General features: G+C 42.6%; 1 protein-coding gene across 2 annotated transcripts in view; it reads right to left on the bottom strand.

Moving 5' to 3' along the window:
• Positions 1-15,073, bottom strand: part of LOC120543912 (transmembrane protein 211) — a 105,918-nt gene that overhangs the window by 22,480 nt on the left and 68,365 nt on the right. The window contains exon 4 of one of the 2 annotated variants that reach the window (XM_039777300.1): positions 7,196-9,248. The exons of the other annotated variant lie outside the window; for it this stretch is intronic. Within the exon in view, the coding sequence (XP_039633234.1) occupies positions 9,211-9,248 (38 nt within the window). The 3' untranslated portion in view covers positions 7,196-9,210. Of the gene's footprint in view, positions 1-7,195; positions 9,249-15,073 lie in introns of those variants that run through there. 2 annotated transcript variants of the gene reach the window in all.

Consider the following 15,073-nt stretch of genomic DNA (forward strand, 5'->3'; position numbering starts at 1 on the left):
TGGCTTAGGAAATGCTCATTCAGAAGTAAAGACGAAACAAATGATTGTATATTACTATTATTACCATTTATAGGCCCAATACTTAAGGGTTGATGCTGTATTATTATGAAAATTGAAACACCTTTTACAGACTCTGTATCCTGATCTGCAATTTTGCTGACAGCTTGCTTATCTTCTCAAGTGTTTCACAGAATTTAATGGCATCATGAATCATTTATTGAATTGTATGTCAACACGCACGCAGGTTTACGTCCAGTATAATTGCAAACGCCACAGTTTTATGATCGGTTGCACCCCTTTGGTTCGCCTCGCATGGTTCCAAAGCTTAATTTCAACTCCACCTCCTCTACAAACACACACACAGACATGTTGATTGTCCTTCAATCACAGCAATAACAACACGCTGATAGGTGGGGGTGTTTTTGACCAGTGGGAAAGGAGTAGGAGAGGATGGTAATGGCTGGGTAATCGTGACAACAGATTCAAGGTGTCCTCATTGCAGGAAAATAATCTCAGAGTTCAATGATTAAAGGGGATAAAATGTTTTTAAGGGCTATAAGTAGTTACAGATCTGTTGAATCCAGTTTGTGCTTGTATGCAGGGTTGGAGCCAGACGTTGTAAACATTCAAAGCTCAGCCCAAATCTTGGGGGTCCGGGGGCACGCTCATTTCACAGCAGCTATATGCACTATTTTTCAAGCAATTGGATAATAGAATACCTAAAAAATCTGGAAAATCATACAATCATTTGAGAAAAAAACATGATAGTTGCCAAAGAAAAAGAATCATCCTGTAGAGCCGACATCCTAATATATATATATATATATATATATATATATATATATATATATATATATATATATATATATATATATATACACGTGTCATCATTCTGAAACCACAACACAACAAATGTTGAGGATTTTTACTCCTGCCACAAAAAAGGGGCAACAATTGTCTGATGTTTCTATTTTAAAGTTACATAATGAGGTAGAGTAGGAATTTGGCCTAAACAGCATTACTAATCTTGAAACGAAGGAGATATTTCCGCACTAAAAGAACTTTTGTTCCATTGGTTTGCCGGTCCAGTCAGAGGATAAAAAGGACAAAAAGTTTAATATATTTTAAAAACATTCTGGGCTTTTTTTAGAAAAAATTCAGGGCTGGAGCCAAAGAAACCCCCTCCCTTAGTGCTTGCTTGTATCATTGTGCATGGCAGAGTTTATCCTAATACTCAATAGGTGGGTATTAAGGCAGGGGTCGCTGGGTGTAGCATTTGTTGGGGATCAAACACATCAGCCTGGCTGCAAAATATCATGCTTAGCGCTTCACCTCCAACCGTCAACATGTCATACCTGAAACCTACTTATCTTCGAGTGTGGGTTTGGTTTCAATTGGATAAAATTGGACAAAATTGTACTATAGCTGGTCTGTATTTTTGTGGTTGAGTGCAGATGTCCACTGGTTGCTGCTGGTGCCGGCCACTCAACTGACACGACGAGGTGCTCGCACACTAGCGAGCAACTATTAAGTCTTATCACCAGAGAATGCTGTGGCAAGCAGGGCAGCGTAAATAGAGCTGTTATCTACCCCAGAGGCTGGCACAGTATGTTTGTATAAGTGTACACACACTGCACAAGGCAAAGTGTCCCCATTTGATATTCTGCAAGCTACATTGAGACACTTATGTATACTGTACTCTCTGGTATATATGTTACAATGTGGTCATTAATTCTAGGATTTTAACAATCTTGTAAACACAAGCAAACACGGCTTTATCTTCACTCAAACTGTGTTTCGAGCCTCTCTGCACTTGAAGCACAATGGGTGAAGAAAAACGGAACAATCAAAACATTTAGTCATCAGAAGGCTTTTAAAATATTCTGGGGTTTTCTTGCAGCTACGCTCAACCCGAAGGGAAGAGCTGAGCCACTTGGTTGTCACGCAGTCTTTGGGAGGATGAATGGGCAGAAGACAAAGCCAGGTGCAAAGCTGACTTGTCATGCTTTAATGACAAGCCGTAGTCCTTGTTATTAAGGCCTTAAATCAGCACTTATCTCCTCTCTGTGTGTACAAACATTCCCTTACCCACAAAACACCTCACGCATGTCTGGAAAAACCTGTCAGTTAGAGGATTGTGACAGTGCAAACCAAGAAAGATGCAGAATTTCTATTATTACAGGCACCGGTGACCCTCTACCCACATACATACACACCCAATTGACATAAACACTGTGCTGATTCCCTCATGCCAAATTATCATGATAACTGGGGCGTTCATCACGCAGCACCATGAGTGTGCTCACTGGCTACTCTATTAACAGCTTTATCACTAAGCAACAGCAGACCCCCCCCAATTGCTCTCTTACACACACACACACACACACACACACACACACACACACACACACACACACACACACACACACACACACACACACACTGTCCCTTTAAATGGTGCTGTGTCTAATTTGTAGGGTGTTTGACAGACAGCATTTTAATGACCCAGAGCCTGGGTGAGGACTTAAGCTGACAGAAGCATCTATAGGGCCTCTATCATGTCAGGGAGAAAGACTTTGAACCGTCAAATAAACATCCATGGATAGTGAGATGGGAGTGTTGCTATTATCATTCCATTAATCCAACAGCTATGAATAACCAGCCAAATTTACAGCCAGTGTTTAGGTTACAAAAAACACACAAAATACAGTACAAAGAATTTACTGTGAGATGCTGAAAACCAAGTCAGGCGTTCTCCCCGTCCTCAGCATAATGCTGTGGCACTCTGGGAGTACTGAGTAGTATGAAATGAGAATAACCATTCAGCTTTAGTCATGAAATGCCTAATTAGCCATTAGCATGCACTAAAAAGCAGCTATGAGACCATCACTGTCTCTCCTCCACAATCCCCCACTGAGATGATACAATACAGCGCAGACTCAGAGGATCCCCACTGTGGGGAGAACAGTCAGCCTATCCGGTGTCTCCTTCCACAGTTCAGGTCCCAGCAAGGAGACCACGATAAGGTTTCTGTTTTCATAGCGCTGGTCCAACACGCCCACACTAACTGCAGCCTCCTGTTCCTCTCATTTTGTGGGTTAATTAGAGTGAAGCGGTCGGCTGTTTACAAGAATGCCGCCATATTATGCTCATCAACACATTGTGTTCAGAAGAATGGGCTTTAGCTGATCACACACATAGATATATATTTGTGCACAAAATCACACAGAGACGCTTGTGCGCATGCTCTGTTTTAATGTGGATTGTGCTCCCTGTCATTAGCAATTTTCTTCTCACTCTGTTTTGGGCTAATTAAGCAACACAATTTGGTGTACATCTTGGCTAATTAGAGGTGATGTGCTGAGACTGTGTATGTGCAGAAAAGATTCTGTATAATTAGAAGAGACAACACTAATCTACTATTGTGTCAAAATAATACTGTTATCCTAAAAGAGAAGTTTTCTTTCTCTTTTCCTTGCCACATCCACAGAGTTCAGAGGTCAGGCTTGGCTGCAGGAAAACCCCACGGAGCACGGAGGACACATCAGCAATAAGGATGATTGTCAAACTAAATCTGAGCCACCTGGTTGAGGGACAGTACATCTCTCTGTTCTCTGTTGCACCTTTCTGCCCTCCAACAGTTCAACTGGTGTGTGTGTAGGTTTACACTGAATACATTAACATTTATTAGCGTTGACATTTGTGATTGTGGCGCACTGACGAGGAGTTTGGCTTGTACTGGGTGTGTGATTAGTTTATTGATGTCTGAGTTTGGAAACCGCTCAGTGTGTGTTTAGGTAATGACGGTGTAATTTAGCAGGAGCAGAACCAGACAGAGGTGCTGCGGGACAGACGCATCAGTCGTGAAAGACCCCGTCAGCGGCATCATGGATTGAACAGCAAAGACAAACTTAATGTGCAGACCTGCACTCAGAGATCTGGACAGCAGAGCGTGATGAATGTGTGAACTAAATATCACCATAAAACCATCTGTAAAGCCGGTCACTGTGAATGACCGACCAGTAATTGTCTGGCTGGATTCTTCTGTGTGAGCCAAACCAACTGAGCTCAGTCATAGCAGACAGTGTGGTATACAGTGTAACATGACATTGAATTCTCAACCATTTTCCAAGATCCTCTTGAGTCACTTGCTTTAAAGACAATATTATTATCATCATCATCAGACAACTTGACTGAAAACGAGTGGATTGGACCCACAAGCAGGAAACAACTAATATGTCTCCTGGTGAGGTATGGTGGGTTTACGGTTTGTTTTACTTTAGTGATAAAACTATTGAAATGTTGTCTGTGACACAACAGAAAATAGTAGAACAAGTAGAAAAGTCAATCAGATATTTCAGTTATACAGCAATATTTGGCTTGAAGTTAGCTAGTGTTAGCCACCATAAGCTGCTGGTCATACCAGACCATGGGAGGTTGTGTATTGAGTGTATTGACCCAAGCAACGGAGCATTTTATCATTATTGAACTTTTTATTTGTAAGAGGACAAAATAACACAATGACATAATCTCACTTTAAAAGTTGTGGACATATTAGTATCCCAATCTTTGCATGCTGTGAGGGTGCATGTATCAGGGATGATCAGAAATAACGACAACCATGGCATCCGAAGCATCACACAGCGCAGATGTTGTAGATGTCAACTAACCAGGTGATAGAAGGCAAAATAATTCACATGACATGCAGGTCTATGGGCCTCATGAGGCATCCTATATACAGAATCAGCTGTCTATGACACATTACAGAGGATTAACGGACAAATTGTAATGCCCAATGCAAATTACATCTGTTGGATCAGGCCATGTTCAGGTCAGCAATGTGTAGTCTGATCCCAGGTTTATGCAGAAAGTCTCTACACACTACCAATTCCCAAAGCCTCCCCATGTCCAGCCCTAATGCACTCGAAATGCACAACCATGAATCCAACATTACACTCCCTCACTAAGTAAATATGACTAGTGTGCCCAGTGGAAGCCAAAGCATGTCCGTGTGCTTCCATCACCCACATCACTGCCCATGCACATCTCATGCCCAGCCGGCACCCACCCATTGTTCCATCTGTTTTGGCAGTGAACTGCACCAGACCAGGCCAGACCATTGCTCCAAAGAGGGGTGGGTCGGTGAGATGGGGGGTGCTCCAGATGCTCGGCAATCCAGCTGCAGCCTGTTGGAAATGGTAGGCATGCCCCTGGATTAATGAAGCCCCTCTCTGCTTGTTCCTTGGGCTTCTGTCCCACTATCTGTTTGGTGCCTGCCAAGCCCATTATCCATGCACGGTTTAAGTCAAAATGCCACACGCTCACTAACTGATCGATGGGGTCTTAAACAGTGAGGAGATATTTATCCGGTGTATGGTGGCCTGTGGGCCAGGATCCATCGATTACAAACAGCCAGCCAATCATGCTGACAGACAGCTCGGTTAAGAGCGCACCTAGGCTTTTAATAGTGCTGTCCACGTTGTTCGTGTGGAAAGCTGAGAACAGATAGTAAAACACTGCAACAAACACGGACCGACACCCAGCAGGCAGCTACTGTAACCTTGTGTATCTGCATAATGAGACAGACAGAGACAACCTCCAGCAGTCAACACACACTAACAGCCCAAAACAATGCTGTTTTTATTTAAGCTTAAGTTTTGGTGTGCCTTTTCCTTGTCCTGTGTCTGTCTCAGCTCTACCACAGGCTGAGTCGCAGCTTAAAAAAATACTCGGAGAGGAAATGCAAATGCCCTTATCTCATCTCAAAGCAAACACTGAGAAATTAAATTAAGGCTCCCTGTGACTTGAGAAGTGTGCCTTCCTCAGTCTTGTTGGTTACATGTATGCATGTGTTTTCAGTGTGTGTGTGTGTGTGTGTGTGTGTGTGTGTGTGTGTGTGTAGCCAGGCTGTGAGGAGTGGATGCATTTCTTGAAATCTTGTTTGCAAATATAATTTCCCCCCCCCCAAAAAAAAAGTGTTATCTGTGTTTCTGTGGCCAGTTTTGTGTGATTATAAGAAAGGGTTCACTAATATGTAGCTTTTTCTTTGTTTTCTGTGTGTGTGTGTGTGTGTGTGTGTGTGTGTGTGTGTGTGTGTGTGTGTGTGTGTGTGTGTGCACGCGCGCGCACCCTGTCTGTGAAACCAGCTCTTTGTCTGGCCAGCTCCATCGTCACAACCACTAATAGGAATTCACAGCCTTTTTAATAATTCACACTGAGGTAGGCGGCTATCGTAAACTGTCAACAACACAAGCTCCTACTGAAATCCCATTAACTGCCAATGAATTATTCCCATATTACATCTGTCCCAGTTTGTTTGTGCACAAACACACACGGTAAAAACACATATGCACATGTATCACATTTTCTCGCAATACTCCTAATAGCCCAACACTAGGCAGGATAGACCTGGAGGTCTAGCGGGGCTCTGAGGCCCTTTCCATTATTAGAGCGGTGAAATGGAGACCCCCATTGGCCTCTGGGACGGGGTACTAAGCCTAGGGACATTATGATAATGGAGGTTGTATTGGGAGTATATGCCATACAGGCTTATGTGCGGTCTACTGATACAATATCGGCAGCCTAGCGACAGGTAAGGTACGCTCCTTCTTGATTTAAACATTTCTTCCATTCTTATCAGATTTAATGTCCTCTGCGGCATATTTGCTTCTCATGTTTGGCCTTTCCCACTGATTTGTTATTGGAAATGAGGAAGTGAAGCAACACAGGGCATCAGACATTGAGGGTGCACTAGAGATTCATGTCAGATTATATATTTATAAGATATTTGGATTTCATATATTTGAGTTTGCATTGCACAAGTGATTTAGGCTAAATTAAATGTTGAATAAATAAAATAAATTAAAATGTAATTTAATGCATTTGACTATTGAAATTGAACGCCATTACCATTAAAAATTTAATATTTAGAAATCACTTTTCTCGCTAAAAAATCAGTTTTCGTCACTGTGAGGTTGCCAGGCAACCAGTGGAGACTGCAGGAAGTCACTGCTCCCGGCCAAGAAATCATCCTACACATTACTCCCAGGAAGCCACAAATTGTTGTTTTTACACCTCTGTTTTTAACAGATTAAACAATCAATACATACAAGGTTAATTAGTGAGCTTTAGAGGTTCTGGGAGGCAGATTTTGTTACTATTGGACAGAGCCAGGCTAGCTGTTTCCCCCTGTCTCCAGTCTTCATGCTAAGCTAGGCTAACCACCTCCGGGCTCCAGCTTCATATTGAACAGACAGATACGAGCGTGGCATTGATCTTCTCATCTATCCCTCATCAATAAAGTGAATAAGTGTTTCCCAAAATTATCAACTACGTCTTTAAAGAAAGGCAAACAGTCACAGAGTCCCGAGAGGTGTCTCCCAGTGTCGGGGTACTCACATCCAAACCAAGTTACAGAATGTTTAGTTTAAATTTTTATTGATAAGCACATTCTATTTCAAGCTAATATATTTATTTCAAAATGATGTCTTGTTCAGAAACTTTAAATGAGTGGTTTAACAAAAGTGGTAGAAATACATGCTCCAATGATCTTATAGGCTACAAAACGACAGAGACGTACAAATGTCCTATTAGAGACAGGCCATTGGTCTGACTGGGGGACATGGAAAAATTAATAACTAGTAGACTTTTATCATATGCAGTAGGTCAAACAGAAACCTTCATCATCAGTTGCCTGGGAGAGATCTGTCCATGTTAATTTAGACCACAATATTCTGTATCACAGTTCTTGATATTAAAAATAAGTCCCATGTTAGAAGATAAACAATAAAATGTCATATATTACTCTACAGCCCCTGTGTTGTGTAATATTATTTTCATTTTACACACACAGCCTTCCCACATGACGTCCATCTACACAACAGCCTTCAACAATCAGTAGGGAGTGGCTCTTTGTCTGCCTGCATTCAGCTTGCTGTGTCACACATGCACACATACACACACATACACACACTGAAACGCTCCTCTAGCAGACAGTAGACAGTCCCTATTTGTCAGCGGCTGAGATTATACCTTTTATCAGCGGCAGCGCAAAGCTGATGTGAAAGCTATATGGATTTCTGTTATCAAAAATGTAACGGTCCGGATGCCCCTGGTTAGTCAAGTGGGAAACTGTTTTGGAATCCCTTCAGTCCCCTTTTGATCTCATTAAAGTAGATTAAGATTCTTTAAAATCCCAAACTGACAGTATAGAACACTTTGGCAAAACCTTTTTCATTTTCAGTAATTGCTAACAGGGAACGAGCTATTAAGACGCTGCAGCTCAGCACTGAAATTGAATGCGTTTTATAACGTAAGCACCTGCTTCAGGAGCCAAGAAGTGTCACTTTAATACTGTCCACTTACTGTAACTAACTGCTTCAATTGAGATAATGGAGCAGAGGTGGAAGGGCAAGTGAACGGCTACTGACACAACCCATAGTCTCCCTGCAAAGACACCAAACTTGTTTTCCTAAGCTGATACTAAACAGTCACACTGGCTATTCTTTTGTCTTTAGTAGCTCCTCAAGGTAATTTACAGTTTCCATAATCATTTTATAATATAGCCGTTTACCTTGCAGTGCCACACTGGTTTGGAAAATATCATTCCAGCCTCTGTTATATGGATAAAGCAGAATCCAGAGCCACATCGTACATGCTTTACACATGCATACAAGCTCTAAAAGCAGCATTTTGGGTTTAGAGTACTTGTACGTCCTTGAAAAACAAACCCACTCTGGTTATATGATGCTTGAAATGTGGATATCCTGCCAACCAAAGCTGATGGAGCTGTAAAGAAGCCACAGTTAAACTAACACAACTGCTGGACCTGCTGGGTTGCTGCAGGGTTTTGGTGACCCGGTCACACCGTAACCTTTCCCTCTCTGTTACAGTTCACAAATCTCTCTGCACTCCGCCCGGGGCTGTTAGGCATTTGTCGCCCACACTGCCATGTTATGAAAAGGCTCGCTAAAGCGCGAGCTGCTGCCCCGTCAGCAACTTCCACCCTCGGGTGGCTGCAACCGTCTTTATTAGTGCTATTAGGATGCGAGGCGTGTTTTTCATATCCAGGCCGCGTTAATGTGAGGTTAGATTGATGATGATGATGATGATGATGATGATGATGATGATGATGATGATGATGATGATGATGATGATGATGCTCGGCGTTGAGATCTTGCATCTGATTTGCAGAGGGTGACAATGAGGGCTTCATTTCCATAATGAATCCTCAGCGCCTCTTTGATGAGCTGTTGACAGAGGAGAAAACAACAAGTGTCTTGTCTTCCACAGATAAATAATGGCAGTGTGGAAAATGAGCCATACCAGGAAATGACTCAATCAGCACTGGAGGTTGTTTTTTTTTTCCTTCTTCTTTTCTTTGGTTTCTAGTTTAACAAATCTAACATAAGTTTTAAGGCTACCACTTACAGCCACAACTATATAGCCCAAAGCTTTCTGTCAAAGAAGACAAAGCCTCGTCTCTCTTCCACACGTATCCTAACGCCACCCTCCCCAGCTCCAAACAGCCTAGCTTCTAGCTTTATTGCCAGAGAGCAACTCTGGCTAGATGAGATCCCCACACAGCTTAACATCTGGGCGCTTTGCCGCTGATGCCCTCATAAATAAAAGATAACTCCTGCCTACCGCGCACAGTCGCACTAGCATAAATCATGTATATGGATTTTCACTTGGCTTTCACTCTCTCTTTCTCTTACAGTCCCTCAACCCCCTTCCTTCATTCTGCCCCGTTTTCCATAATTCTTCCTCCCTTCCCGCTCTTTCTCTCTGCCTTTTCAACCCAGCATGAAGTTCGCCAGACAAAGGAAGATGGCAGGTAATTAGAAGCTCCATGATGGTGGGAAGAGAAGCCAGCTTGTCCTTGTCCTCCTCTAATTCAAAACCATTCCAGCTCGCTCAGTGGCCAGGATGTCTGAGGACTGCTATTTGCACTTCAGGTAGTTGTTGTCTGTAGCAAAGTTTGAAGTAACATTAAAAATAATTGTGAACAGGCGGTGCCATGTGAATCTATCAGCCAGAAGTGTATTCACCCTGTGGATTCATCAATGTGGCAACAATGGCAGATCGAACATTCAATAAAGAGTTTGAAGGGGCTAGCCATGATATTTAGAATTTTATTAAGGAGTAAACAACTATTTGCCATATAAATGGCATCCAGCACACTCCACTTAGTGTGTGTTGTAATCTGAGCTTCTCTGTTCTTTGTTTTGACAGCCGGTCCGACCATGCATGCATGTGAGCGCACGTTAGTGCCTCGTTCAGCGTCTGTATCAGACATCAGGGCATATTAAATGTTCAATTACAAAGATGAGCTATTGTGAAAATGAGGTCTAAGGAATGTGGCCTTGCCAATAATAACACAGCTTTATTAATGTTCAGTGTGATACTTTAGTGATGCCTGAGGTGACATTCTTTTTCCTTTTCACCCATACCTCCCCCACCCCCCACCCCCCACAGCATGTTATTGTATACATGGAGGCATTGTATGTCAAGTCATGAAGACACAACACAGACAGACAGCATCATTCAGAGGAGTTATATAAAAATAAACCTAGAGATAAATTGCAGGAGCAGACATTTTTTTGTCTCAGGGTTTGTTAGGAGACAAGTACTGTATGGCCTGACATTCGAATGATTGGCAGATATGTTTAATCCCCAAGGACAGGAAGTCCAAATCAGCTTCAAACAAAAAAAAAAACCTAATTATGTCAAGTCTCCTTTGGCTGATGATAAAGGATAATTACTTTTTTATTTCCCTCGCTAAGGCCCAATACGTTCCCTCAGATGTGGCAACGTAACCTTTAGCGAACACCGTGTGATTGATGAGGCGGCTCATTTCCCCCTTCCAAATAATTACTGATCACTGTTTCCCCCCCTCCTTAGACACATACACCACACACACACACACACACACACACACACACACACACACACACACAAGGCAAATAATCTATCAATCTCTTTCAACTGGCTACAAACAAGTTTGTGGGTGACACTTCAAAAAAGGAAAGCATCTCATTTCAGGACTTTCATTACTCATATCACCTGATACTTACATCTGCAGTGCATGGAGACAGAATACAATTACAGAGGAAAGAGAGAGGGTTCTGCTTTATCTGTCGCGGGAATGAGACACATTCACATCCACAATGACCGTTTCTGACAACAGCGTCAGCCACAGACAATACTCATACATATCTATCTGTCTCCGGTGGAGAGATAGTCGGACAGTGGGAGCCAGTGATGAATGAGTCATCACCCTGTGTCTGATATGTATTTCTCATTTCCAGAACAAATAATACAAACATCTGAAATGAATTTCACCAGCTAAAGGAACACAGGCAACACAACTCACTTGGCAGGCAAAACTGAACACAAACTGTACATAAGGAGACACTTGCTCTAATTCCTTAAAGGTCACTGGGGCAGTGCTGGGTTAACTTTACCCAGTACACACGGGTAGAAAACCATTGGGGCATCAATCAAACCCAAGACAATTTGACTGTTTGACCCAGTTCTAGTGTTATTTTTACTCAAACTAAAATATGGTATGCTTCCAAACTCAAGATCTTTTGAAACTTTGTTAAAAAAATGTTTATCCTTTGTCATATGCACATCGTTTTGTACAACTAACAATACAACACAATACATTTACGGCAGTTTTATGGTAAAACTTGTGCTTGTCGTGTCTAACACTGGATCAAAATAGCCATATTTTTGTTTGGGTAAATTACCCAACAGTAACATTAAGAAATACATAGGATCAAAACAACTCATTGTGGGGCGCCTGGGTAGCTCCCCTGGTTGAGCGTGTGCCCCATGTACAGAGGCTCAGTCCTTGCCTCAGCAGCCGCGGGTTCGATTCACCGCGGCTCTTTGCTGCATGTCATTCCCCCTTTCTCTCCCCTTTCATGTCTTTAGCTGTCCTATCAAATAAAGCCCTAAAATGCCCAAAACTTATCTTTAAAAAACAACTCATTGTTTTGGGTGAGATTTGTGCCCTAATGGTTTTCTACACATAACATTTCTACACGTTACGTCGTTAACCCAATATTGCAGCAACACATCCTCTGAGAGGTTACAGTATCTTCCTGACCTCCTTACATTTAAAATCTTCATTTCAGCTTAAGGAAGCCCATTAACTCGTACGTCCAGCTTGACAGTAAATGAAATGAGACAGCTCCCCCCTCATCCTAACAGCTTGTGTAAATTCCTATGAGACTACAGAGCAAGTGTACAGTACATGTCTGTATCTGGTGTCTGAGCTTCAGCCCTGACACTTGACAAATGTGGTGTTCCCCTCTTAACCTGGTTACCAGCAGGTTGTCCAATGACAGCAGCTTTTCGCTGCTTAATGCCACCAAAATCCAATTATGTCTTTCCAGGGTGCATTCGCAAGCCGACAGAGATGGATGGAAATTATAAACTAAGGCATTGGCCGAGTAGAACATTTTTCAAAAGGTTGGGAAAGACACAAAAATAGCAAGGTCCAAGGATATCTGTTGTTAAATACCCCAGCACCCAAGGTTTAGCAATGTCAATGTGGAGGAGATGATACAGGGAGCAGGGCAGGTTATTGGTGCTTCATCCTGCAACACCACCAACCTGTCCAGGAGTTTTATATAATGGGTGTAAATCTTCCTTTTTTCAGAATTGTCATGGCCATTGGATATTATGACCGCAAAGAGAAAGACAGGAAAAGGACAACGAAACAGAGATAGAATGGTACCATCCAGTCCAGGTGCTGTGTATCCTGAGTAGTTGTATATAAGGAGGTAATTCGATCTGTGCAGAAAAGATGACAAGGTCACTGACCAAACCCCCTTTGGTAAGTCTGGCTCCAGGTGTCCAAGTGAGCTATGAGCAATAAACACAGATTCCCATCAGGGATCAATGCGAGGTAATCAAAAGCTATCACCATGGCCAGAAACTGTTACCACTGAGAAGAGTTGAACAGTTTCATTGTTCCACCAGTTGTTTAGTGTGAATGTTGCGCCATCACCACACATTCAACCAAGACAGTATCAGTATCCAAAGAAGCACCAGTGAACTCCTTTAATTGAATGTTTGCCAACACAGTATACTCTCTGTGAAATCCAATAATCACATTCCTCCTGTCGTTTTGTCTTTCAGCCATTTTCAGTTTCTAGAAGGCTCCATTCAGGGACCATTCTACCTTATCCTGAAAGGCTTCAAGCCCGCGCCTCCACTCCTCAATGGCTGAGAACAGGCTGGCCCGGGCTTTCTCTGGGTAACACAATTAGCCATGCAGCGTCCGGGGCCCGGCCTCCTTCACATTCAGCCTCTGTTTGATGGCCAACCAGCCCCATGACTTCATCCATGCACACTATCAGCCTATTGCAATGCAAAACAGCAGCTTCTTCTGCAGCTCTGCACCATCTCACATCGCAGCCTAAAAGAGGTCCCCCTCTTTAGCCCTGCTTTGTCCCACAGCTACTAATGCGTGTAATTTTTGTGCGAATGAGGAACAGAGACTGTGAGCAAACACACCTCTTTCAGCCCAAGCCATTATAGGATTTGGCCCATATGGTGGGAGGAAGATTTGTAATTGTGGCTCACTGGGAAAACAGTGGGAAAGACAAGGTTTAGGAGAGCGGTATGGGAGGGCTGAGAAGTTTGTGGCATTCAGTTTAATATAGAAAGCCAAAAAAAAAAAAAAAAAGACTCCATGGTACACAACTAAAGAAAGATCTGCCAGACTTTGTTTTTGTGAAAACGTCTCCCATAATACCCATAGTTAATTACTTGAAAACCCCAGAATGAAAGTTCCAATATTGTGCAATACATGAGAAAGCTGAGAGAGAAATGCTTCGGTCTGTATCACCCTTTTAAATATACCTTATGGAGTTTTAGGTTTGAATCTTCAACTAGTTCCCCTGTTAAAGAAGTATATCTGACTGTCCTTTGTTCTCAAAAAACTTCCACACATGATTCAAAATGCTATTTCAGGCTCAACTGCGGAGTGAGGAGGAGTGGAATATAAAGCTAGCATGCCTTCAGTGAGGGGCCGAGACAGCTTTATATGATTAAAATTGACTGGCACATGGTGCAGGCCTCCACACCCACCCATAACAGATATTGAAGACCCCCATGAGAGGGCAAGCAGCCAGAGGCCTCCCTCAATGAATGAGACAGGTTTGTAAAAAAGCATGAGAGGAATGCCACAATCTATTCCCTTCCATACAGCCCATGCATGCATCTGTTTGTGTGTGTGTGTGTGTGTGTGTGTGTGTGTGTGTGTGTGTGTGTGTGTGTGTGTGTGTGTGTGTGTGTGTGTGTGTGTGTGTGTTAGTGCTCTGTCCTTGTACCCGGGTACCAGTCACCAATTCCAATTCCGTTAGCTCCTTAAAAAACACTCAAGCCCTCCTCGCCATACATCCTACTCCCTCATAGAGTGGCATGAAATAAATATTTATCACATCAAAGAAAAGAGAGGAAGGCGGACAAAGAGGCAGGCAGAGGAAAACAGGGACACACAGAGAGAGAGCCAGAGCCACACACACTTGTAGTTACGATGATAACAGCTTCCCACTTGGCAGAGGACAGAAACTGATGGAAATGGAAAAGACTTAAAAAACAAGTAAATGAGTTGTGAGAGTGGGAGAGAATGAAAATAGCAGCTGAAGCCTCAAAATGAACCCAAGGTGGTGAGTGCCCATCTGGGCGATATGCCACTCTGGTCAAATTCCCCTCACTGAATTCTGGGAAAAGTTTTTCTGGGAGTGTTTTTCTGTGTTTTGCTCAAAAAATTAAATTGCACTCGCCTCCTCCTTCAATTCCCAAATACAAATTGAAATAGCCCCTTCCAAGGAGGTTCTCATAATACTAACTGTGATGTATTTAATAGTGTCTTGCAGGGAAGGAGAGCGATATGTATACATAGAAAATGAGTGCACACTATAGTAATACTCAAGGTTATTGTGAATGTTGAGGATTTATTGGTGAGGAATCCATTTAGAATTCAATCAGAGAGGAGTATACTGAGAAACAGGACACACTTCCCTGGATGGATCAAACATCAGACTGTCCTCTG

The sequence above is a fragment of the Perca fluviatilis genome, chromosome 16 (assembly GCF_010015445.1).
Source record: "Perca fluviatilis chromosome 16, GENO_Pfluv_1.0, whole genome shotgun sequence".
Taxonomy (NCBI): Eukaryota; Metazoa; Chordata; class Actinopteri; order Perciformes; family Percidae; genus Perca; species Perca fluviatilis.